The 25,801-nt window shown below is 49.1% G+C and overlaps 5 protein-coding genes across 5 annotated transcripts; 1 reads left to right on the forward strand and 4 right to left on the reverse strand.

The window, feature by feature from the left end:
* Positions 1-6,930: 6,930 nt before the first annotated feature.
* On the forward strand, positions 6,931-8,062 carry Aspvir_000658 (uncharacterized protein; the record flags this gene model as incomplete). Its single annotated transcript, XM_043265793.1, has 3 exons — positions 6,931-7,283; positions 7,339-7,504; positions 7,580-8,062. 3 exons carry the CDS (start codon positions 6,931-6,933, stop codon positions 8,060-8,062), a joined length of 1,002 nt encoding a protein of 333 aa, XP_043121728.1.
* A 988-nt stretch (positions 8,063-9,050) lies between these two features.
* Aspvir_000659 (mRNA-binding protein RRP12) lies at positions 9,051-13,002 on the reverse strand (the record flags this gene model as incomplete). The annotated part of the gene is made up of 3 exons (XM_043265794.1): positions 9,051-10,892; positions 10,949-12,859; positions 12,940-13,002. 3 exons carry the CDS (start codon positions 13,000-13,002, stop codon positions 9,051-9,053), a joined length of 3,816 nt encoding a protein of 1,271 aa, XP_043121729.1.
* Positions 13,003-13,814: 812 nt separating this feature from the next.
* Aspvir_000660 (U6 snRNA-associated Sm-like protein LSm1) lies at positions 13,815-14,569 on the reverse strand (the record flags this gene model as incomplete). Its single annotated transcript, XM_043265795.1, has 4 exons — positions 13,815-13,988; positions 14,064-14,179; positions 14,255-14,323; positions 14,395-14,569. 4 exons carry the CDS (start codon positions 14,567-14,569, stop codon positions 13,815-13,817), a joined length of 534 nt encoding a protein of 177 aa, XP_043121730.1.
* A 1,178-nt stretch (positions 14,570-15,747) lies between these two features.
* Positions 15,748-16,401, reverse strand: Aspvir_000661 (uncharacterized protein; the record flags this gene model as incomplete). Its single annotated transcript, XM_043265796.1, has 1 exon — positions 15,748-16,401. One exon carries the CDS (start codon positions 16,399-16,401, stop codon positions 15,748-15,750), a length of 654 nt encoding a protein of 217 aa, XP_043121731.1.
* A 1,802-nt stretch (positions 16,402-18,203) lies between these two features.
* Aspvir_000662 (C2H2-type zinc finger protein) lies at positions 18,204-19,478 on the reverse strand (the record flags this gene model as incomplete). The annotated part of the gene is made up of 1 exon (XM_043265797.1): positions 18,204-19,478. The coding sequence occupies one exon, from the start codon at positions 19,476-19,478 to the stop codon at positions 18,204-18,206; it is 1,275 nt and encodes a 424-aa protein (XP_043121732.1).
* Between the last annotated feature and the right edge of the window lie 6,323 nt (positions 19,479-25,801).

The following is a 25,801-nucleotide window of genomic DNA, read 5'->3' on the forward strand; positions in this document are numbered from 1 at the left end:
GGAAATTAAAGGTCAAAATACTAGTACTGCCTTTCTGCTGCGTGCATGTCCGACTGCCTGTCAGACAGAGTTGACAGATTGGAGGCTTAGTAGTTAGTACCGGGTTGGCAAGCGGGGCTCAGCCAGTAACACAACTAATAATAGGGTAAGCTACTCCGTACCACCCCTGCACTAAGAAATACCAGGCTAGTAGCAACTTAGCAAGTTACATAGTGACTGACCCTGAGCGAGATTCTAAAATCTGAAACAGTCGATTGAGAGGGGAATCCATTATGAGTGGTCTCGAACCTAGACCGTCTTGAGCGCTGGCAAAAGCATGAGGAAAGTGGGAAGTGTTATCATCAAGGAGAAAATTACTGGTTTAACAGCCAAGGTACTCCGTAGTAAGGAAGCAGAAAATTCTGAAGTACATCGTAAGATTAATTTATGGATTTGTGGATGTTATTCGAGCTTGGAGTTTACAAAGGCCCAACGTCAAGCCATCGAAGGCATGTCACTGATTTGGAGACCGCAAGCGCCAGCATCAGCGACGCACTGCCGTGATGTGGAAGGTCTAGCACGAACCCCCAGTTGGGACTCGCTGAGGGGGTGCTGGTGGACCATGGGAGAGGGATCCACTATCTCTTCCCCGTGCCATGAAATTTAGTTACTGTACTAATTAAATTGAGTTTGCCTTTTTTTTTTTTTTTTTTTTTTCCTCCTTCTTAATTTTAAATTAAAAAATTCCTAGTGCGTCATTATTACGGAGCCGCCCATGCTCTTCAGTTGGGGGCGGTGGGACCCGAACCCTGTAAATGACTGGCGAATGGTCATAAGCTCAATAGCCTAAGCTCCCGGGCAGCCCTAGTCAGGCATGCGGCGTATCTACGGGGTACCTAGTAATAATACTCCACTTCCTGACCACCTGCACAATGTTGCAGAGTAGGCTTGCACCCGCCTTCCCCCCTCCATCAATTAAAAAAAAAAGAATTAATAATAACAATAATCCTCCAAAAAGGAAAAAGGGAAAAAAAGAAAAGGAAAGCAAAATTCTTTACCTTATGACTATGAGACTAGGGAATTGGTATGCAGACTAAATACATTTATGTATTTAACAAGTTGCAGAGATCTCTCTGTACTACAACAGCCAAGGATGATGGTCCAGTCACATCCTCCATACCTAGTGCCTAGTACCTTACCCATAGCCTATTGAGCCGAGTCACAACTCGAGTTGGGTCTCCCACAAACCTACACCGGTCAGGCCCATATTCCAGGTCAATAACAATCATGATTAATCATTATCCAGTTTGGGCGTCCTTTCTTTATTTTCTACAACAAGGACTCACAAGGTGACTGCAGTCCGGTTTTGACATCTGTCAGGCTGATCTGCGTGCAAATTTTCCTCGGTAGCTGCAGGTATGAAGGGAAAGGGGTAGAGTAGTATCTGGCTCCAGTGTCCCATTTCGAAACAGGACACATTAATATTTCCAGCTCACCAAAATTATTCGAGGAAAGCAGTTCCTGAAGCCCGTTAGTTCATTATTATACTTTCCAGGCGATCCGAAGACAGTGCTTTTCCCAATCTCCATTCCCCTTTTGCCCCTCCCGTCATTCATTGTCACCAAGCTTGCTGCAGCTCCACAGCAACCACTTGCCTGGAAGAACCGTCAGCACCAGCCACTACGCAGCCCACAGCATCCCAGCCACATGCCTGATGCACTTGTCAAGTTGTCGCAGATATGCTTCCCAGATCGCTTACGTCCACACATTCCAGATTGTGGAGCCATTCCCGGCCGAAATTCTGATCAGTCGCCGGCTTCTCTTGGAGCCTTCCTAGGTTCTCCATTTCTTGATGCAGGATACATCACTTGGGTCGAGCACCAATCTCCGATCGTTATTTACTCATCTTTGGGCTTTTCTCTCCCCTCCCCAAAGTACGTACTCTTTTTGACCCTCAGGGGTGTTTATGGAGATAAAAGTGCCAGTTCTCCGACAATCAAAATACAGTACAGAGCAATACGTAGACCGCTCTTTCTCTTCAAGTCAGTTTGAAGTCGAAAAGTCATTCTTGATATTCCAATAGAGACTCCCGTCTTTTCACAATTGAAAGACCGCTTTGGCCCGAACGGAGTACGGAATGTTTTCAATAATTCTGCGCACAAAACCAAGGCAGCTGCCCTTGCTGGCGGAGAATTACCCAAAAGCAATATAGCCATAATACGAGCAAGGGATCGCGAAACAACCACGATGATCATTCTGCGGGCACTCCCATGCCCATAACTCCATAATTCACCCCTGAGGCTGACGTGACGACATTTAGTTGTGGTAGATCCAGACTTTGAGCTGTCATCACAGAAGTACCATACACCGCAAAGTCAAGGGTCCATGAGAGTACCGGGGGACTAAGTAGGTACTGTGGGCATCTGTACGTAACTCTTTCAAGTACTTAATCAGCACATGTCTGATCTGAAACATGGCTTCCAGATCAATATCAAGGCGTCAACATAAACAATGTGTGCAAGATTCGCTGGCATGTGGATACTTGCGCATAGTTATGATATCCCCTGGAGTGACAGTCCAGACATCTCCATTCTACTTTCTTCTGTAGAAGGCAAGGCTCTATCCTAGCTTCTCCATAGCTTACCTATGTAGGACACCAAAGAGCAATAAGGCAGATGAGGCAAATCTACAATATAATGACGCTGGTTTGCGTCGATCGCCTTATGTACTAGATTGTCAACAACTCAACATACTTTAGCTACCACCTTAACACAAGGAGTAAGTAGCAGCAAGATAATATGGTTTGAAAGGAATCAATTAACGAATAATGTCGATCCAAGCAAAGCCAACAACGGAAGGGGGAAAGAGGAGGAAATGGATATAAAGACAGATCCAGCTGTCAATATGATTCCTGTCCAGTTCTACAGGTTACACAGCAGGATGCAGTGTGCAGATTGACTCGCTAGGTCGTTTTCCTTTCTCCCACTTTTAAGATACTTTTCCAGCATGCAGACATCGCAGAATCAGGAAATCCAAGGCTAATAATCTTGTCGTTGATTGGATAGCTGCGCCCGATGGACGGAAGGAATCTTGCCTAGAGAGCGCCATCAATGTGCCACAGTGCCATACAGCGCGCCCGCAATCAACTAGACTGGCATTCCCTCGATTAATATTTGCCTAAGTACCAACTTCGGAGTAACAAGTACACGGGTGATACCTCTAGGGTCTAACTAGAAGTAACTAGTTCCGGTGTAATAATAATAATTTGGTTCCTGGACTTGGTTAGTATTGCGCATGGGCCAGGTGTACTTTTACTGCTTGCGCCTTGCGGGACCGCCTTGCATGGCGGCATTGGATGCAGATAGTGGTCGAGACAACTGACATCCTGCATCATGGCATTTACTTTTAAGCGTTTTTAATCATTATTCACAACCCTTTGTACCCCATATGTCATGAGACATAGGTGTATATAATTGTGTGATGTCAGACTGAATTTCTTTAGCTCGTTACAGTGATCCCCTTATGATCACTGTAATATATTCTGATACCTATATAGGTACAACTTGAACCAATCAATTATATGGTTGCTTTCTTGCTATATATATATATATATATACAGTTAAGTCAGTTGTTTAAACCCTAGTAACATTTTCATGCATACACAGCTTCATCTATGTTTCTCAGATCTCATCAGAGACGTCTGAAATGTATTCAGAATGGCACCGGGCGGTTATCTGAATACCTAAAACCAAGTTGATTAAGAAAAGGCAATGTCTTGACTCAAGCTGAGATACTCATGGGCGAATTTATTGCTGTGTGATCAGTGCAGAAACAAAACGTCTTTGAGGAGCAGCGCCCCTTGCCACGAATAATGCCGTACATGCTTCGAGAAGAGCGATCTGATAGATCAAACGATCGCCCAGAAGTCAGCATCCCTGACATGGCCCCAAGCGTGCATTGAATGGACGAGCATCTAGCATTGCCGAGATCAACAGCGATCATACTGTTTGTGGTAACCTGCTGGAGCAATGGTCAATACGACTTTCGCTTCCGCCAGACGCGTCTACCATCCTGAGCCAGTTGCTCAGTAACCAATGTGCTGGACTGGAGAAGTGGCCAGCTCAATGATCAAAATAGTCACTGAATGACTTGCTGTGCTTGGGCTAAGTTCTGAGATGGCCCGTCATCCATAGCCAGGATGTCTTAAATTCCTTAGAGTAGTGACTTCCCTGAACCTGCGATTCTGTGTATGTTCAATCAGCAAAAGGTAAAGTAGAAAGCAGCAAGGTAGATTCAAGCGATCTATGGCCTAACATTGGGCATATTTGTGAAACTTCCTGAACTTGGCGGATGGCGATACTACCCTGTCTCTTCAATACTGCAGCTCCAGGTTAGGTGTTAAAGGTGCATACTTGATCTCTGGATATAACGTCTGCTTGTTTCGACTACACATAGCAATCAAACTAATCAACCAGATCAAGAGTCGTCATTGAGGATTGACGTGGCCAGCGCAGAACTTCTATGCTGGCCGAAGTATGGCATTGCGCTCCTTGACCACAAAAATTCCGAATCGGTTCTGTGAACGTTGTCTATTTACAGACAGGATCATATGGCCTGGGTATAAACGCTGATTTCATACAAGTGTATGCATGGCTAATAGATTGACGATTTTAATGAAGAATTGACGAGATCACGAAGCATCAACAGTCTACTTGAATATTGTGAGATACACCAGTGAAAAAGGAAGCTCCAAGCAGCATAGCATATATATAAAAATATATATATGAAGATAGATACTGACCATCTGTTCACACGAGCTGACCAGATACAAACCTGGCAAGCTGGGACTGTGATCTCCGGATATCCAAGCGGCAGATTTCGACTTGCGCCTAAGGGACTTACAGCCCAGTCCGGCTTTATATCGCCAAAATCCGCGCAAAACAGCCACCTGCAGGGATTCCATTAGCCTGAATAGCTCGCGTTTGCTCTCGAGCAAGGAGAGCAGATACACCGAATAGATAGGCATTATCGCCATTGTCTCAGCGTCGGATTGGTTGGAGAAGCCAAGAATGGTTCGGTCGCCGTGAAAGGTAGCGACCCAACACTCGCGAAGTGCCCAGACAAGAGGAAAGGGTTTCACATGATTATGCACATCTATGCCAGCTCAGGCCAGCTCAGGCCACCCTTTGCCTGCGGTGAATTGCCATGCCATGGGGATGAAACACTGGCAATTGCGAGGTCGTTCTCGGAGCGACGTCCCGCGAAGTGGCTGATGGGATGTCTGATGGAGCGGTATGTTCCAAAGATCCCGAGAGATTGCAACTCAAGTCCAGAACTTCAAAGTTCAGACAAGCTGTGCGAAGAAACAGCTCTATGTTTAGATGATGAAGATCATATGCTGGCAACCTTGAGCGAGCCATCCGTATGATCGACGAGATCAACTCCAATAGTACGCTTACCTAATGATATTCAGATAACTACTCTGTAAAGCATGTTACACCAGCTGCGACGCAGCGGCTGGATACGTATTCCACACCAATCTCTCGGCAGGGCTGGGCGACTGGCTCGGCGCAAAGTTCCATGTCGAGACCTTCTTTCCGACGTCGGCTTTAATCTCTGTGTAATGTGTCCTCTAATGACGAAATACAGGATCACAGAATATACGGCAAGTCGTTGGATGGTTTACTTGTGTTCCCATAACATCCAACGGAGTGCAGTAGTCAATACCAATTAATCATGGGAGACCTAGACACCCTTACCTACTTTTAAGTTCTGCCAAATGCAGAAAATCCTGACCGGATGTCCGGCGTACGCATGATACCATACGAGATTGGGCCATTCTGCTGCCAAGCCAGCGATGGCACCTCCGAACGCGGATCATGGCCCTCTTTTCACGGTCTTCTAGCCAACCATATCCTCTTGGGTACCACAAAAAGCCCCCGCAGTGGCTTGGCAGCTTGGCATCTCCTCTGGTCGTCGTAAGCCTGATACCGTACCAAACCGTTAGCGCCTTCGGAGGTCTCGCTGCCTCGACATTTTCGGGTCTTCCCCCGCCCAAAAGGGAAACTTCCCCTAGAGAAAGTTACTCTGGCTTCTGCCATGCGGGCCGGCGGCTCCTGTTTCGTGCGCACAACCCGCAACAGATCTCTTTCTCAATTTAGACATGACAAATCTCGGACCTCGCACAGAGATCATTGGGGGGAAGAATTATTAGTGAAGAACTCGTCTGCTGATGAGACCCTTACAAGGCGATATGAGAGCGAAACCGTCACTTCCCTCGTCCACCATGACGGGAGTCTCTTCTCTTCAGCCCCCTACCCTTTCGCTCTCAGGTTTCCTTGACTCGTGTCTTTCCCACGCAGCCACGCTGGATGACTCCTCAAGTCTCCTGGTCAAATAATAATGTTGACTGTACTTTGACGTCGTCCATGCCAAGGGTCTCGGCATCTGGGCGTCTTGGCGCAAAAAAGGCAGGCTCACGCAGCAATTCTCTCCGCTGCAGAGCGCCTTTTCCCCCCTCCTAGGGTCCCCAAGACAGCCTTCATTTCTTCCTGTTTCTTGGGTTTCCGCTCATGCAAATTCCCTTGTGTCTTTATGGCGCTCTTATAAGGTTCTTCTCCTGTCCTCCGCTCCTCCCATTGTCCCTCCCCGTCTACATTCCTCCCTTGCTACCGGTCTCCCCTCACTTCCCCCTTTCATCACCATCTCTCTCTCCTTCCTGCCTTAGACACATGTTATCAGTGCTTCGTCAGTGTCTCTGAGAGCTCTGGATCCCTTGCATTTGACGCCATGCGGTGAGCTTGTCATTGGTTACTTTGTGTGCACTCCTGTACAACTTTGGTGCACCTTCCGCCGCATACTTGAGTGGAAATATCTCTCGTTGGCCCTTGTTTGGCTTTCTCCACCAAATTTCTCATATATACTTTCCCTGCCTTCCATTCTTCGCCCGCCATGCGGCAGCCGGAGATGTCTCATTCTCCTGCTTATTATCAGGACAATGATCAGCTTGTGACGGCATATCTCCAAGATGTACAGACCCCTGCCACACTTCCCGCTGCGGTACATCTTCCTCCCAAGTCGTCGTCCTCTCGGCAGTCTCACACCCAGAAGAATGTGGCCAATGTAGCCCCTTCGGATCTACGTTCCATCCACGACTTTGGCTCGTACGCTACTCCCGATACGACCGATACTTCAAACAATCACCATCGGCACAATCAGAGGTTGCGGAAGTTCGAAAACTATAATCAGGTGCCAGTTGGGTTTGTTTGTCCGGTCTCTGAGCAACCAGTGGTGGCTCCGGTGACGTTCGTGACCCCTCGACCGTTGAGGAAAGGTTCATACTGACATGCGCATCAATAGCAACGGAGCTGTGCGCAAAGACGAGCGCATTCGTGGCAGTTGGACTGACCATTCATCATACATGTCCGGCGACCATTATCCTCACAGCGCTCCCCGCGTCCACAAACGAGCCATACCTGAAGACGACTCTCCCTTGGATGAGAGTCAGGATGCACTATCGATGCTGGTAAGCCCCATCCCAAACCCTCGTGTCCTTCCGCAAAGGCGTATGATCAGGCTGACCGGGCCTACCATTGTATAGTTTCGACTCTCACTTCCCGTCCCGATTTTCTCCCTCTGCACATCCTTATATACCGTCTTCGGGTTGATCTTCGTCGTCCTCGTGTCTCCCCTTCGTCTCTGCTCCTTCCTTCCCTATCTTCCCTCGACGTCGTTTCGTGCACAGCTCTGCGATCTTCTAGTACCTCAGTTGCACATCCACGAGCGATTAGTCCGTCTGCGAAGGTCCACCGAATCAATATATAATGATCCCGAACACTCATCTCGTGCTGAGGCAATGGACTGCTATTCTGTGGGTGGATTATCCATGGTTCTTCTGCTGTCCTCCTTGGTGTCGATCGCATTCCTCCTTCTCGCCTGGACTGCTGCCTTCTTTTGGGTCTTTGCCATGATCCTTGGCAATCCCGACGGCACCGAGCGCAAGGATGATGGCCGTGCTGCGGTTCTTGGCGTCTGTCGATGGTGGCACTTGTGGCTGGGCAAGGCCAGAAAGGTGCCTCGCTGACCTATCGAATTCATATTCCTCGTACTTTTTCATAATGATTTCTGAGCGCGGGGCTTTTGGACGTCCGACCGATATTCTTCATCCTCGCGTCTCACTGTTTGGCATGATACCAATGTTTGGGATATGTGAAATGACTTGACCTGCCAATTGGCGGCCCTTTCTCCTTTTCCTGCGTTTCCCCTCTTCATGATATCCGCTCTCCTCTACTACTTCTACAGAAGATTGGAGGTCTGATTGTACCAGGGCGTCGGGAGTTTGAGCACCCTTGATCATCATGTTGGTGTCCATCAGAGAACACCATGACATCAGGTGACCGTTACTCTATTGTACTTGTATTTTTGCTATGGCGCGCAGAATGATACCCGGGCTGGTCTCATGTTTCTCAGTCTTTCCCATCATATTCTATCAATCGACGGAATATGTCTTAGATTTCTTATTTTTACTTACCATTTTTGGTGACCTATCAATTAACTCCTTTAGCCATGTTTTTTATGGCCATGAATTACTGGCCAATCCTGTAAAAGCTTCCAGCGCGTGAGACACATCTGCAGCTACGGACTAGACTCCTGCATTCGAATTCCGATTTTGTGAATGTTAGGGTCAAGAATACTTTTTGGATTGTTCAAAGGGGTACGTCCAGTCGATCTCTGAAATGAACAGGTGGAACTGCATATGAGGCACAGGCATAGAAAAGGGTATAGAGGATACCAGTCAAACCGAAAACACGACATCAATCGAAGACGAGATAAAAAGGATATAGAATGGGATGGAACAAATAATGCAGAGGTCGTACGCCCTGGAAGAGAAAAGGAAAAGAAACAAAAGAGGATTGCCATATTCTGTCTGTATGCAGGATGCAGTAATACCATATGTTCATGTTCATGTTTCAAGTCCCGAATCCCAGTCTTTTATGTGGCCATTGCCCGTACTCCGTACATCAGCTTTGAAAATACTGCCAGTTTGCCTCGCCAGAAGCAGGCAGCCCGCTTCACCGTCGCCTCCCAACACGGATGCCGCCGCGTCCGCTCTGTCTTCCTCCCCTGGGAGGATTTCTCCGTTTCTGGATCCGACCGTTGCCGCTGGGGCCATGTGTCTTGGGGACTCCGAGCCCGCGGCGGGCGGACTGCGGGCCCTTGGCATGGTTGGATGCGGAGGCGCGAGCTTCGTCGTCGTTGTCGTTGTCGTCGAGGTCCATGCCGTCTCCGCCACTGTTCTTCTTCTTCTGGGCCTGAGACATCTTGAGACGGCCCTTTTGGCCGCGGCGGATGGCGTCGGGTCCGCTGACGGCGGCCAGGTAGGCGTTGATGCCGCTCTCGCCCGGGGCGGCGCCGCCGCCAGGTGCACCGGACATGTCGACGTCGTCTTTCTCTGCATCGCCGATGAGGAGGCGGCCGTCCGGGCCGAACTTGGCGGCATGCTTTTTCCGGGAGCCGGGGCCGGTATTGAGAAAGCGGACGCTGGGCTTGGTCGTAGAGATGCTGGCCAGCGCGTCGGGGGCCAGGAGATCCAGCGGGTTGTCCTCCGGGGACATCTCACGGATGTACTGCTCGTTCTGCTTGCCCTTCTTGCCTTTGCGGCCGCGAACGTGGGTGACACCTTGCTCGTCGACCTCGATCTCGCTGGCGTCGTGCTCGGAATCGGAGAAATCTGAGTCGTAGACGGCCTTGTCGAAGGCGTTGCTGTAGGCGGCTTTGCCGGCGTTGTCGGCCGCCTCGTCCTCCTCCTCGTCTTCGTCACCGGCGCCTTCGCCTTCCTTCTTCTTGCGCTTGCGACGCTCGCGCTGCTTCCGGATATTGACCACCAATTTGCGGTCGGCCTCGCCGACCAGTCCTTCCACAAGAGGAGCGCCAAACCGGCGAATCAAGCGATCCAAAATACCCTTGACTTTACTGCGGAGACGACCATTGTGCTCCTTGTTCCAAACCATGAGGTTGGGGACTAAAGTATTCAGGCGGGGACGCAGAACGTCATCGGGGAGGACGACCACGGCAACCTTGACAAAGCCGAGGACAGACCGAACGATTTCCCGGTTGTTGCTCGTAAGAAACAACTCCACTGTCTGGACTAGGTCAATGCGGACCGAGGGCTCGAGTTGAGTGTGGAAGTCAAAGAAAAGGCGAGAGAGGGCTGTGACGGAGGCAGCGACCATGTGCGGCGAGCTACCAGCCAAACCAGCGGAGACCATGGTGAAAAACTCCTCGATTGTTGCCGGAGCATCGGGGGCGTCGTTGGGCATATGAGGCACCAGAGAATTGCGAATCTTAGTTCCTGGTGGGTTTCGGTCGGAATCAATGGTTCGCTTAGCGAGGTGGATGAGAAGGTCAAAGGAGGCTGTCCGGGCTTTCTCGTTACTCTCCTTACAACCCAGAACAACCTCAGAGAGTATGGAAGGAATAAAGTGTAGATCAGATGTTGGGAGGTAGGTAATCAGCTCGTAGATAGCTAGGCTTCGATCCCGACGAGCAGAGGCGGGCGTCTTGTCTGCCGTCGCGAGCATGAGAGACTGCAGCTCTGCACTGCGCTCAAGAAGAGCAGTGCGGCCAGTCTCCGTGGTGGCCAACCGGGGAATTAGTTTGTATGCTTTCTTGATCAGCTGCTGATCGGTCGATTGACCATTCAAAATAGCTGCAGCAAGTGCGAACAGGCTTGCAAAGCTTGAGCGGGGCAGGTAGATCGACATGGCAATGACCAAGTCGATCAGAGTGTGAGAAGTAGGAGGCATCTTGTCACCGGAGCCGGTCTGCTGGTTGCCCTGCTTGGCTGCTTCCTGTTCTGATGCCACAGAGGTCTCGAGCATAGAGGTAACGCGTGCAAATGTTTCATTGAGCTCCTGTTCTTCATGTGAGTTGATGGCGTTCGTCTGACTGAATATAGAGAATGACTGACCTTTTCGGGGGTAATGCTCAAATAAGCATTGATACACTGCAGAATGTAGCCTCTGTAATGCGGGAGTGTCTGGCTGTAGACGTTGAACAGCACAGCCAGTAGATTGCTAGCAAAACCAGCCAAGTGGGCAATGTTTTTCTTCGCAGCGGCCTTTGTGATCCTCCTCTGGAGAATCAGATCGTCCTCTTCCGACTCAATGGACAAAATAGCTTGATTCGACTCGACTAGGGTCTGCAACGCATTGCATATGTCAACACGCAGCTCGGTTTGTTTATAGAGAACGTTGGACAAGAGTTCTGCAAAACTTTGATCGAAAGCCTCGACCAAATCTAGAGGCAGCTCGCAGTAACCAGGAAGGATGGCCCAGGTCTGCTGCACGAGCGTCTCGAAAATCTTCTTCTCCACGGTTTTCTCTGCAGACCCGTAGTCGACGACCTTCTGGTACAATGCTTCGCTCAGAGGAACAAGCTCAGAGCGGAAGTGAGCGAGATTGGTGTTGGAAACGCTGTCTCTAAGAATTGGAAGAAACCACACGCGACCGGGCTGGCCATTCTTCTGCTGAATGATATTCAAAGGCAGGATTTCTAGTACCGCGGCAGGGCCCATAGCTTCAACAGCGCTGCCGAGGACCTCGTCAGCCTGCTTTTTCCCATGGAACGACTCGTTACTGCGCAGATCTCCAATTATCTTGACAATATCGTCAAGAAACGGGCTTGACCGCCACTTGAAGCTGTCGAACATCGCAGAGCAGACTTTGAACACTTCCGCCCAGGCTGCTTGGTACTTCACAGAAAGGAGGTCTGTTGCAGCTTTGGCAAGCTTCTCGAGGGTCTTCTCATCGTACACTGAAGGCTCGAGGATGACATTCTTGGGGATGCAGTTGGCCAAAAACGAGATCAGGCATTCCGATGCGGAAACGCGAATGTTCATCGAAGGCGAAGCAAGATAGCTCGATATCATGTTGAACAGAGCCGGCAATTTCTCAAACGTATCCTCTGGGTTGATCTGTGCAGACACATCATATCCACGGGACAATACCGCAATCCAGGGAGGGAGCAGCTGCGAATCGTTCTGAGCAGGCTTGAGCTCGGAGATAGCGTCTAGCAGACGGGGCAGCTTCGAAGACGAAAATTCATCCGCCATGCTGGAGAAGATGACTTCGAAGACCTCAAAAGCACCCATTGTGATGAACTCGTTGCTGGACCGAGACGCATTCATCAGCAACTCACAAAGCGGCTCAATCTTCTTGCTCGGCCAGCCTCCCGATGCCGTCGCGATCGTCTTCACCAGCTGGAGGGAGTGGATTACCAGGGGATCGTGGTTCTCCCGGCTATTCGCATCATGACGGCCCCGTTTATGCTTTGTCGCAGCCGCGATGCTATCACCCAGTGTCCGCAACCCGGTTTCTGCGCACATGTCCGCCGCGGGGTGGTCGAGCGAAGGGCTGGGGGGAGGGTTCTTAAGGACCTTGATGAGAGCTTCCTGCGCCCTCTTCCGGACCTTGGGTCGGTGATCCACCGCCAGACTCAGCAGGCCCGCAATCGCTCGGCGCGGGCCAATTTGTGTGTGCGGGAGGTTCCATGAGGCGGCATCCTGGGCGATAAGCAGCGATTCGAGGCAGCCAATCGATGGTCTGAGCAGTGGGGCATCGACTTCCGGCAGAGAGAGGGCGGGAGCAAGGCTGGTGAGGATCTGAGAGAATTTCGAGCGGAGGATGGGCGCAGGGACGTATTCAGTGGTGATATCGAGCAGGTAGACGACAGAGGTTGCTAAGTCTTTGTTGACAATACCCTGAGTAGCTGACACGGACTGCGCCAACAACGCAAGAAGCGCTGCGAAATAAGCTGTCGCGGAAAAATCTGCCTTTTGGTCGCGGAGTGTATCTTCCACCGCAGAGAGCACCACAGCCGTCTATTAAGATGACAAGATTCGTCCGTTAGCAAGCTATGGGAGGGGAAGACGGTGAACGGAAAGCTTGTGAGGGGACATACATGGTGCTGATTCTGCAGCTTCGGAGACTTGATCTTCTCGAGCTTCTCCGCCAGGGTCGCCATGATGGGAAGGACCGACCAACGGGCAGTTGAGAAGTCGTTCAGAGAGGTGCGATGTTTGTCGTCTTGAGGGTAGAGACTTGCAAAAGAAAAAAGAGGTAGTGGTGGATGCGGAGATTTTTTTACTACGATTTTAGTGGTCCGAACAAAAATTTGGGTACTGCGATTCTTGGCGGGCCTATCGATAACATCAAAACACTTCGATAAAGAGTATAGAAGAATTTTATCATTCATGATATCTGCTATGGGTTTGTGTAAAGATGCAAACATAACAAGGATCCAAACATGAGATGTCTCGAAAGCGTTTTCTCATGTCTCGCTATCATGGTATCTCCAAACAGAACCCAACCATGCCGATGAACTCCACGTCTTTAGGCTCACAATGTCTGCGTATAAGTATAGAGAGAAGAAAAGTCGTATCGCAAAACACAGATCATCAGACATTGCCTTTCGCCCTCAGGATCATTGGAGATATGCATCTCACATCCCTTATCCCTCGTATTGGCTGCAACGGCTGTCTTTAACTTGAAGACCTCCCAGCTCTAATTCATATGGGGTTAACCTTCCCCATATTTCTGTCATTCCGTTCCCTTCAGGTGCTGTCGTTGCGTGGCGAGAGAGTCAAGAAGAGACAGCCTTGCCCCTGTAATATTGTTGAAGGGCATGTCTCGTGATCTCGACAGTCGATATAACGCTCCAAACCCGAGCGCCCGTCATTTCTTACAGAATAATCTCTTTTTTCGCCTCTTTTCGTGCCATCGTACGAAATGACGCATACAGAGGGGTCAAACATAAGCGAATCCAACGCCAAACGGCTAAAATAGGATTTCCCCGCTGTGCTCGGGTTCGAAACCGAGACCTTGGAGTTTGTTATGGCTCTTCTTATCCGTTATTTTCCGCTTGCTCTCCTCCTTCTTCTTTAATTCAAACACTTCTTGCAATGGCGCTTTCTGGAGATGAGGGGGAATATCGTCTTCCTTGTCCAGATCCTATAACCCGGAAAGTCAGCGAACCAAAAGACCAAGAGAGGCGCAGCAGCCGGAAGGAAGAGCAGTCCATCATACAATTTCACCCAGAAGCAACACGTTCTCTCCCCGGACAAGGAAAATGCCTCGCGGAATATCAGCGTAGAGATTTCCGGCATAGAGTCGTTCGATGGTATCTTGGAGGACAAGGTTCGCTGTGGCCATGGCTCACGATTAGCTGATTTTAAAACGAGGCCAAAGAAGCCCTGCATTTCCGTCCGGGACCCTACCGAATTGATCCCAACTTCTGAGTACGCCGATCAATTTTCTCCCATCGCGAAGCACTAAAACCAGTTTCTCTTTACGTGCCGTTAGTTGAGCCCGCGCAACAATCGCAATTTCTTCGATCAGGCAGATCGCTTCAACGTACTATCTGTCAAATCCAGCAATTGAGCGGCGGTAGTGAACATCTGCGGGGGTAGTTGTGGGGGACCCTGTGTCCTCGGTGCTGAGGATCCCAGCATGTTGTTCTGCTGAGAGAATGACTGCGGTGTATTCCCACGCTGAGCGCCTGCGGGAGGATCGTTCAATGAGAGTCTCTCCATGGTTATCCTGGAGGAATGATGGCGCAATAAAGTGATGATTCGTTTGGCGGAGGGGCAGAGACGTGTGTTGGTTATGACGGAAAGGCTCGATGAAGCCTTGGCGGGAGGAATCCAGATTAGAATTTTTCGCAGAATCTTGTCATTCTGCGACGGGGGAAGGCTCGAGGAATGAAATGTATGAAATGATGTCGAGCTGTTAGGCACTTGACCGCGAATTACCGTCTCTTGATCGGAGATCGCAAGGTGAGTGGGCGACAAGTTTGTCCTGTTTGATTGCTTGAACAGAGTGCTCCAGTTGGTCAGCGACATACTACCAAGGTAGCAACGAGAAATCCCATGCATGGATTCAAGGGTATTGTGAATCTCATATATAAGGATCTTGTACATATATTGTATTATATTATTCCCTGTGCCCCTGAAGGTGTTGAAACTGGGTGTCACTATGAGGTCAATGAGTGCTACTTCATCTCAATATATTTTGCTCTGAGAACATTTAAAACGATCATGAAGGAGCTACGGACAACTACAGAGGCAAAGATCAAGAAGATATACAAATTCCAATAAAATAACTCAGACCAGACAACAGTGCGCAGATTCAGTGCATAAGAACAACAAGAGCAGCCTAATAGATAAAATCTCTCTGTGCCTCTATTCAGTGCTCGATCGGGCCCATGAGATACATCTCAATCTGGTGCTCACTGTCTCTCTTCATGAGAGATGCTGAGATGATATGTCAAATTCCGTGTCAGACACCGTTGTCAGTATGACTCATTAACATGTAAGTTCAGCTTGCTTCCTTTCAGATCCTTGAAAACACTCAATATCAGACATATTAACAGAAAGGCGCAATTTGAGACTATGGACAAATAACCAAATCAAAGCCCTAATATATACTAAGAAGGTACCTTAAGGAATCGCGCTTCAAGCAGCCAGTGTTAGCACCCCCCCTGACCAGGCACGGTTCCCTAATGAATGATCTCGACACAATAAAACACCACAGAACTAGGAAAAAGGAACAAAAGTAACAAATATCTGAGCGTTGAGATCGTTCTCAGTCAACGAGGGGGGATTTCGAACCACCCAGACGACCTTATCCTCTTTTCTCCGCTTCATCAGACCTCCTGGCGATCCTTAAACGATGGCACCTGGCCTCACAGAACAATGGTCCGATAGACCGTCTATGAAACACTGACACCTCGATGTTGACCTCGCATTCTTTGTTCCCTCCTTCGACTGTATGGAGCGCAGTATGGCTCATCCGAAGAGCCAATATTCGCCCTGACCGTCTCCTGGGACCGATGATACGCGGGACTCGTCGGCGGCGGCGGAAGTTGCATCACCTTGAATTGGTCAACACTGATGATTCGTAAGCGGTACAAGTATTGCATTAGCTCAAAATCCGGCCGACTACCCGCCAACGTTTGACCCTGCTGATAATGGGCTACATCGACATGGTCGAGCATGAGGTCCCAGGCCCTCCGGTCAGGAGCGTCGTTGAACCTTTCCCCTGGACATAATGGGCACCGGGCCGTTGTAGGTGGCTCGTGAGTCCGGAAGTGGCTGAGAACATGAGTCCTCCACAGATCGGCGTCGTCGAAAGTCTCACGGCAGTCGAGAACGTGGAAGAGGCATATGTAGATATGCTGACGGCGGTGCGGGGAGCGCAAAGGCACGACGAGAGCCCCGTTTCCGTCTTCTTGGAGGATTTCATGGTGTGCGAGTTCGGAGGCCAGTCCGGTGTCCAGGGATACGCTGGATGATGATGCAGACGCAGACGCAGCGCCACTTGATAGGGATGGGACTGCATCCAATGAAGCCATGGATTTGACCATGTTTGCACAATTACTATGGCTGCTTGCACTCTTTTCTGCGTCAAGAGTATTCGGCGGGTTGAGGTTACCGAGCGAACCCCCGCGAGACGTCTCAGGGATCAAATACTTGGACTCGACACAATCCGGACGACAGCTGAAGCGATCCTGCTCTCATTTATTTAGTCTGGAATCATCGAAGCGGAGGAGGATCCCAGCGGCTGATTGCGACCGTTATTTTTTTTTCATCATTTCATTCCCGGACGCAGCCAGATCAGACTGAGGGGTTGGCGAAATGGAAAAGTAGACCTAGCGGGGGAGAGACACTCGTTACCTTTGGTATCTGAGATACAATAAGCGCCTGTGAGAATCCACGAGAGAGAGCAGGCGTGCCTCTCCCCATCCCAGATTCCCCCGAGCGCGAAGAAGATCGATACTTTTTTTTATTTTTCGGATGGAAATCCAGAAGCGATACCTCGCACTATCGCGCGTCAACTCCTCACGGGAACTCCTCCGATTTTAGATCTTGGAGATCTGGGTGGGGTAATCACCAGCCATCATTGATTTTAGAGCCTCAATAGTCATGGTAGCGGGGGAGTCAACTGGTCGAGAAGAAGGAGAAGGTAGATTATCGAAAAGGACTGAAAAAAGATACAGTACACTTCTCCCGAATTCGAACGCTAACAAGGGAATTATGTACGCAGTCGCCCTAGGTGCAAAGAGCAAAATCCTGCCTGAGTAATACTAGCCAGCCTGGAAGGGCCCGATCAATTCAAGGCCTCGCACTGGAGCCACGTTCTCCCGTTGGGCTGACGGAATCGTGCGAGAACGACAGAAACGTCGGCTATGATTTGCAGATGTCAGGCCATCATGACATTGGTCGATAAGTCAAGCGACTGTCTTGGCTTCCTTAGGGAACGAACGTTCAATATATGGCAGCTTCCTCTGACTAACTTGAAAGGGAAGTAGACCCTTTCTGAAAAAGCCATGATAACGACCTAGATAGTACCTTAGAATGGGACATGGGATGATCACCATGGCGTGACTGAACGCACCAATCGCACTTCAGTAAGCCCGTGTCTCAATATTGAAGTCAAGCGGAGTACTTTGGAGGATACCATGTAAGTGATCTCTCCAGCTCTAACCGAATGCAAATCAAACGGAGAGACGGAGATAATTTGGCCGAATTTCATAGGCTGGTTCCTGCTTTAGACCCGTAAGGTAGCCTGGGTACCGTACTTGAACAATTCGAGGCCCTGCTCGCTCGAGATTCATCACATGCAGATTCCGATAGAAATCACATGCTAGCCAGTCCAGCATTGGGGCCTCATCGAGTACGTAGCGGAAAGATGCGCGACCTACGGACTATAGAGCGAGAATGAACGTGATTTCGAGACGGTGCTACCCATTTCAGTACCATTTCGGATCTATTTCACAATGGAAGAATGGAAGGAAGGAGAGGAAAACGTTTGGCATGGTATGATTCATATTATTCACACAAAGGGTGTAGCCTTGGAGAGGAGAACATAGTGAATAACGGCTGAAAAGCCAGTTTCAGATAAACATGGTTGATAGAAGCAAAAGGGGAGTGAAGAAGAAAGATTAAGAGAGAACGAAATCCGCCGGTCTATAGAGTAGTGATGCCCTGCAAGAAAATTCAAGAAATCAGAGAAATAGAGAAGAAACACCATCCAGCCGACACCTGTCATGCCCAGAAACCATCCTGTAAATGCACTAGTCTATTCATTTCGTGAAGCACATGAAAATTTGGAATGAGTGAAAACCCGCTTTTTGTACACGAGAGCTATCATGTAGACTCAGGCTGACTAGAAACGGTCCGCCAAATCACCGCCGGCGACGGAATTACTGGCCGAGGACGACACTGACGTGAAGCCAGGACTCAACATGTCCTGGACGGCCACCTTGGGTACCTGGGGAACAGGGAGTTTGCGCTGCGTCCCGTCCGGCTTCGACATGATGTCACTGATGGTAGGACCAACGTGGGGCTGAGTAGGACTGTAGTAGTTGGGTCCCTCGGGCTGCGGTTCCATTGGAGCCAAGGCGGGTGTATGATGAAGTGACAAGTGACGAATTGAAGGGAGTTGTAACTCGCTGGTGCCGAGGGGCCTTAACCGCGGAGAGTGAGCAGGCGTCGCCAGCGGAGTATGGTCTGGGGTAGGAGAAAGAGAGTCGTGAGAGAATGTAGGTGAAGAGGGCGCTGTGGAGTTGGGAGAATTGGGCCTCGAGCGCTTGACGCGATGCGAGTACATATCGTCCTCGTCGTGCGAGTGTGAGCGCGACATATTTTGCGAGATAGCGTACGCCGAGAGCGACGGGAGGCGGTTGCTGTTGTGATGACGCGAGCCAAAGACATGATGTCCGCGCGGGCCATTGTGGAATCCATAATGTTCATCACGCTCGACCTGAGAAGCTGCCGTAGCCAGCAGATTGATGTCCATGCCGGAAGATGCACGCTCGCTGTTGCGAGCATGAGGTCCCAGATTCGATCTCAGGTGACCCGCATAATTGGAAAAAGAATGAGGGGGAGAGATATCAGGAGAGCCAACCTGCGAGACAGGTGCAGATCGTGTGATGGGTTTGCTGGGGGGTGGCATCATTGACGCAGCGTTGCTGGCCAAGGCATTGTCTTGATTTGCTGCTGCGGCGGCGGCGGCAGCGGCCAGGTGCTGAGCCTTGTTGTTGCGTCTCGAGTTTGGATTGTTATGGATTCTCGAGTGGCGTGTGAGTTCATCAGATCGACTGAAGCGCTTTGTGCAACCTGGGAACTGGCAGGCGTGCGGCTTCTCACCGGTGTGTGTGCGAATGTGTCTGGTTTGATGCTCCAGACGATGGAATGCGCGGTCGCACAGAGGACATTTGTAAGGTCGAGGAAGATCCTGACGGGGCTCTTCGTTCGCCGGACGGGCTCCCTTCATCAGGGGAGGTAGCAGGCTAACAGAGGAGGCCATGTTTGAGTTCGACTGTCCAGTTGATGGGGTGGAGGGAGCCGATGACTTGTTCGCAGGTGTAGAAGGAGTTGACTCTGGGTTCTGAGGGTTCAGTAGATCGGAAAACCCCATAGAGGAAGCTGGTGGCGGCATGTGACGCTTGACCTAGTTCAATGCCGAAGAGAGCAAAGAGGAGTGGGAACCAGTGCTAATATTTAACACGATCCTAAGGGATAGAAAAAGCCGAGGCCAAGTTGCGCTGATCGCGACAGGGGTTCAGGCTAATCCGGGAAGTCGATCCCCAGCCGATAGCGCCCCAGAGACGACCTTGGCAAGGGAGATAACCCGAGAATACCGCAAGGAGTATCACGAGCCTTGCGAGACGGAATGACGACGCTTGACACGGATTTCGATTCTACTACAGAATCAAAACCAACGATGCCCGACGACAGGGGTGTGGTATGTAGTGAAGGTCTGTTGTGTTGTGATAGCGAACCCGGATTCGGAAGGATAGCCGGGATTGACAGTTTGTGTTGAGCCGAGTAGGGAGGTCAAAGAGACGAGAGTCGACAGAAAGATGAGGAGAAAGAAAAGTCTGGAGAAGTTGGTCTGGGGAGAGAGAAGGGGAATAAAAAGGAACAGCCGGAAGAGAATAATAAGGAATGGAGGGGAAGAAGAGAGAAATGGACTCAGGAGGGGAGAAAAAGCAGAAGGGAGTATAGAATGGAGGGGGGTTTATCGGAATCGGAGACCAAGAAAAAAAAAGGTAAAAAAAAGAAAAGAAAAAGAAAAAGGAAAAGACGTACTTTGTGTGGGGTGCAAAAATTTGGGGCGGCAAAAAGGAAAGGGTTAAAAAAAAGAAAAAAAGAAAATAATAGCAATGAAAATCAAAAATGGAGATAGTAAAAAAAAAAAAAAAAAAAAAAAAACGTGCTCGAATCAGCTCTGCTCACTAGTACTGTACAAAATCCTTCAGACATTCAACCTTTCTTGGATATCCTGGGGAAAATTATCTGCGAATATCTTCTTTTTCCCCTTTATGCCTACTGTATTTCCTAACTCTTCTCTCTAGCCAGCGACAGAATGGCTATGAGATGACCTGCACGGAGTACTTAATCGTTGCCTATCTTAGTGGTTGGTCAGTCTGGTTCGACCACGCACAAGTAAAAAAGCCTTTTACGTATCTCTTCCAGCGAGGAAAACCCAGAATGTGGGGCGGACTAGGGTTGATAGGGATTACGGAGAAGAAATTGCAGAAGTGACCTGGAGAAGTGCGTGCCCCGTACAGAGTACAGGGAGAGCCATGGTTAGTCAGCCGGCCAGGTAAGACTGTACGTAGTATTTATGGGGTGTAACCCAATCGATACATGTAATATTCATAACAGATACGGAGGTGGCTGTGGAATAGGTCGACGCTTGATAGCAATAACAATAGTACTACGGAGTAGATACTTGACACTCACTTAGTGGTCTGAGATCTGACACTCAGCATCAGTGCTTCCGGCTATCGCGGATAATCTAGAGAATTATCCTCGATAGGTAAACAAACAGATAAACACCTGAGGGATCAATAAGTAGATACATAGTAGCTACTAGCTTGCCATTAGGTGGTATCTAAGTACGTAGTAGCGACGGGGCGCACTGAAATAATTCCGCGATCATCTGTACATCAATAAAAAGGGTCAATTAATCCATGTGATAAGCTCATTTTTCCACAATAAGGTATCATATGAAGGCTGAGAGTGGACGGTGACTAAGAGTTATTATTATGCTCCCTCCAGAACTTCCAGTTGCGTCAAAACGCTTTTGATAGATAAAAGGATCAGCTATGACTCAATTACCTTGGGACGTGATGATGATGATGAGATGATGGTGGAATGAGGTGATGACGACCACCAAGAATTCCATATCTCGTGTACCTATCATCCTACATGCTGCCTGAGCCCTTCCCCCCAAAATTTGCTGTCTCACGTCTGGGGGACCGGGGAAGCTGAGGAACTTGGCGAACCGCCCAGTCCAGACCAGCTGATCGCCCGTCAGCAGTCGATGGTTGGATAACGGGATGTTCCAAAGATAAGTGAAAGTAGCCAGCCAAAGCATTGCAGAGGTCGGATAGAAAAGCAACAGCATCCCCCGGCGTGACGGATGGCAGCGATCATAGGTTGCGTAGGTGTCAAGAAATTGCAGATGCAATCTGGCACAGTCATACGATGACTGAGCGAGACCCAATACCTCATCATTCATCACCAGATGTGGCTGTTCTGCCCACATCCACGGACTGAGTTGGAGTACGAAAATAAGCCGGAATGAATGCTTTGTGTATCTAGCCTCACCATTCCAAAGGGGTACGGGCGGCAGTACGGCACCCGATATACTTCTCCATACTTCATAGTCATCCAGACCACAGATCATATGGATTGAACAGCAACAGGCCCGAGGCAAGAGTGTTTCCATAATGCCGTGGCTCAAAGGAATACAAACTGGCCGAGGGTTGTTACAATATTCGGACTGGGGAATGACTGGTTTCAGCCATGACACAAGCCAAATTCTACCTTACCAGTGTGGTTAAGCAACGAGAAATCATCATATTCATATGCATTATCAGCTACCTCTGATAATCCTCTGCAGATGAATGTCCCTTAGGCTTGACACCCTGGCATTGCTGCAGCCAAACAAGCGGTCCAGATAATTTTCTCAACCCCTGAACTAGTAATTCACCATCACCCTGCATCGTTTCACCTTGTGGCCCCTACTTTAGAGGGGTAGTACCTATCTCATTCTCAATTGATACTACTACTCTGTATCATAGTGTAAAAAGCCTACAGCAAAACAAGGGGAATTCGGAAATCATTTCTCCGCAATCCCCAGATCCACGGAATACATTGCCCCGGATGAGGTTTCATCAGCTTTCAAAATTTCAGTGTCTATTTCCCCTTTCTGGGGCGATGGACTCTGGACAAGACCCTGGAGAGACATCCGGCCTAGGCTTCATACAGCACCAGATAAGAACGCCCCAAGGATTTTGAAGCGGAGTCCCTCCGTACGCTCCGTTCCCTAAATAGCCGCTGCTCTCCTATATTAATGTTGCGGCGGTTGGTATTATTCAGTATCTAAAGTAGCAAGCACGCCAATCGAACCTATATACCGTGCATTGATCGTTGTAGCATGGGTATCTGTACTGTAGTTCTTCCAAAAGACCAACAAACAGGCGCCCCCAGAGGATAAAGAAGGACATGTGGTCAGAAAGTCCCTCCGCCCAGCCGCAAGGGTGTGTTGCCATATCCGGCAGAAAGTGTCCGTGAGAAGCGCCACCAGATCAGTTCGCAGTATATCTACCTCCGCTTCGCCAGATCTACTCAATATGTCGCCATATTTGGATCGTGGAGATTCGGGAAGAGAGCATGTTAAAGAAGTGCACTTTACACACCTACACAAGGCAGAAGTGAGTTCAAACGCAACAATAATTGGAACAATTGGTCTTGTATTCTGAGTATGCAAGGCTCGAATCCCCGTAGACCAGCAGCTTGGCAAAGATGCAATTTAGCGAGTAGCTGATGGTTGCGAATCCAGGGAGTTGGACAACATGCACGAAGCCGTCTGAGCTGTTTCCTAGTGGTAGATCTCTGCGAGAACTCCATGTTGATCAAGCAGTATCATTGGGTAGAGGGGGCAGCTATCGACTGGGATGAGTGCATTATCGCTTTTTGGACTGTAGGGTCCAGCTGGCTTCAACGGTATTGAATGGACCGGGGAAGAGTGGCATCTTCAATTGCATTTGAATAATTCTTTCGCAATCTTCTCAGCCATGCTCCGAAGGTCTGTCCAGACGTCCTACTTGAGCACATAAATTCGCAATTTTCAAGTAGTGGCCTCAGGGTGATTTGTATTCCGTAAAAATTGAGGTGAGCTCCGGTCCCACACTATGGTTGTGGTAACTTAAGCTGCCGAGTTGGGGGTTGAGGTATGGAGAATGGTGGGGTGAAGCACGAGAGTCAACCCCTGATAGTGATGGCAACATCTCGGCAACCGGGCCGGCATCAGCTGGCAACGACAGTACAGCCAAGAATTATTCCCGTCCATAATGTATTTTGTGTGGTCGACCGTGAGTATCTATGCATGGACATGCGCAGTATGGATCACTGATGTTCTACTCTGTACTGGTCTCTCTTATCGAAGCTGGTGCGGTCAGCTTCCTTGTTCAATGGGAACCTCCGGCACAAGCTCGGCAGCTAGGTAGCTACCAAGGTCTTTACTATCGTGGATCACTACTGGCAGAAAGCTGAGTCTATCCTATCAGAAAGATTCTCTCGGCCTCGTGGACCTTCCTTTGCCCACTGTTTAGATGATCATTTTACTTGCAGAGCTGCTAACCTAGAATCCACAAAGTGGATTAGATAGAGCTAGGACTGGGCGTAGAACGCAGGTACCACCTCAGGAGTTGCTATCAAGCGCCTATTTCCCGCATTTTGCCGAGCTGAAGACTGGACGGACCGAGGGAGCTAATTGACTAGATAGCAATTGCCTATACTGACAATCATGAGGTAAAAATCCCACAGAAGTTGCCCTTATCGCTCGCTGGCTTGTGGACGGGTACAAGACCCTGTCACGAGCTGCTGCAACGAGTTCTGAATGGCCGAAAAATTGATCAATTTACCATTTGATTTATCGGGTAATCCATTTGGGGGAAAGGCGCAATTTCTCGGTTAGTATGAATTTCAGTCCTTTTCTAGGGTAAAACACAAGCTGGAATGATATGGTGACGGGGTTACCGCTTGGTCTTCAAAGTGGGATGGAAATTGAGAGCTGAGGATCATAAGACTCAACTCTCGTACACTTTCCTAATTCGCTCATTATGGGAAAATGTTGGGCTTTACGCGGATATCTGGGGAGATCTTCCCCGCCCTGATCTGTGTTGATGATCTACACTATCCATTTTTACTTTTCCTTTTCCCCTCTTAAATTGGTGATGGTATTATGTGATGACTACTTAAATGCCAAGTACGGCTGATCATACAACATAGGACCTAGATAATACGCGCCTGGGTTTGTGATATTATTGAATACGTATTTTCATTACTCCCCACTTCCTCAGACTCTCAGCTTTTTGAAAAGTTTCTATGAGCGTGTTCTTACGTGATGCGGTGCTAGTCCTTCCCTTCTAGATGACTTGGCTCATCGGTCATCAGTGACAAACGCCGATCAAATCCAAGGATCATGCCTTCAGACACACTTAACTTTCAAATTGATCCAAGCAAATGCGTCCTCTCAAGCTGTTCGAGGCTTCGAGCCGCGGCGCAGCGAGTGGCCCAACAAGAATCACCTGTCTCGTACTATAATTTACTTGACTTCATGACGAAAGGCCGGAGGCTGCCCACAGATATACTTGGAACGAAATGGGGTTGCCCGGAGATTCATACCTCGAAAAGGCCTCAACAGAACATCGGACTCATGGGCTACTATAGTAATGATACCGTGCTGCACACTACGAATTTTTTGACTTCTATATCTATTTAGCCCGATATATTAGCAGACAACATGTGTATTCAGTATTGTTCAGTGCGGGATTGATGCGGAGTAAGAGCACATCAATCCGGGGTGGATGTTTTCGGTAATTCGGTTAGTAAAGTCGATCGGATATCCTTTTCCGTTTCAGCAACGCCATATACAGCAATGATCCTATTTTTTGAGAACCTTCTTCCCCTCAATCTTTCATCTGACAGTCGCAGCTTCTGATGCCGCAGAAAGCATGCCTCTCCAACAACGCGCGTCCATACTGGTAGCTGAGAAAATCCAGCCCCAGTGTCGCCAGACTCGCATATTTGGTTTATGCACATCTCACGAACTTTTTATCAGGAAATAAATTGCCGACCAATGACCACAGCTTTTTAGATTGATGAATAGATGAGGGGCGCCTTGGGGAGATCATTAGATAACTAACCATTACATTGGTGTTGCCTAACTCTGCTGAGGTGGGGTCCAATGCAAATGTCAGACAACCTGACACAATAATAATACACGTACATGCTCCAGCCCTGTCAACATTATTGATAATGGATGTTATCAATATGATCTTGTAAATGGTCGAGGCACGAGACCATATGGTGGGATTCCGGTTGACCAGATACATCACGAGAGCACCTTTTCATCTTGCAAAATGGATCCTCCTTATCTCACTCCAAAAATTAAGGTAAGATAACGCGAATTGACGTGACCAGTTAGCAAGAGATCAGCCACGACACTCTTCATCCTTCAGCACTGAAGCTGAAGAGGATCCATCCTCCTGCCAGCCACCCCGCACTACATCAAACGAGGCGGATCGTCCAGTGGTGTTCTCACGGCTGCTGCAGCTCCAATGGGAACGACAGTTGTTATCGCAGCAGGCGAGTACTTAAACTCCATCGCTAATTGGGTATGGGTCTTGAGATATTATTGGTAATGGTCTCATTGTGCGACACATCAGCGGTTTCTATTCCTTC

The sequence above is a fragment of the Aspergillus viridinutans genome (genome assembly GCF_018404265.1).
Source record: "Aspergillus viridinutans IFM 47045 DNA, scaffold_1, whole genome shotgun sequence".
In the NCBI taxonomy this organism is placed as follows: Eukaryota; Fungi; Ascomycota; class Eurotiomycetes; order Eurotiales; family Aspergillaceae; genus Aspergillus; species Aspergillus viridinutans.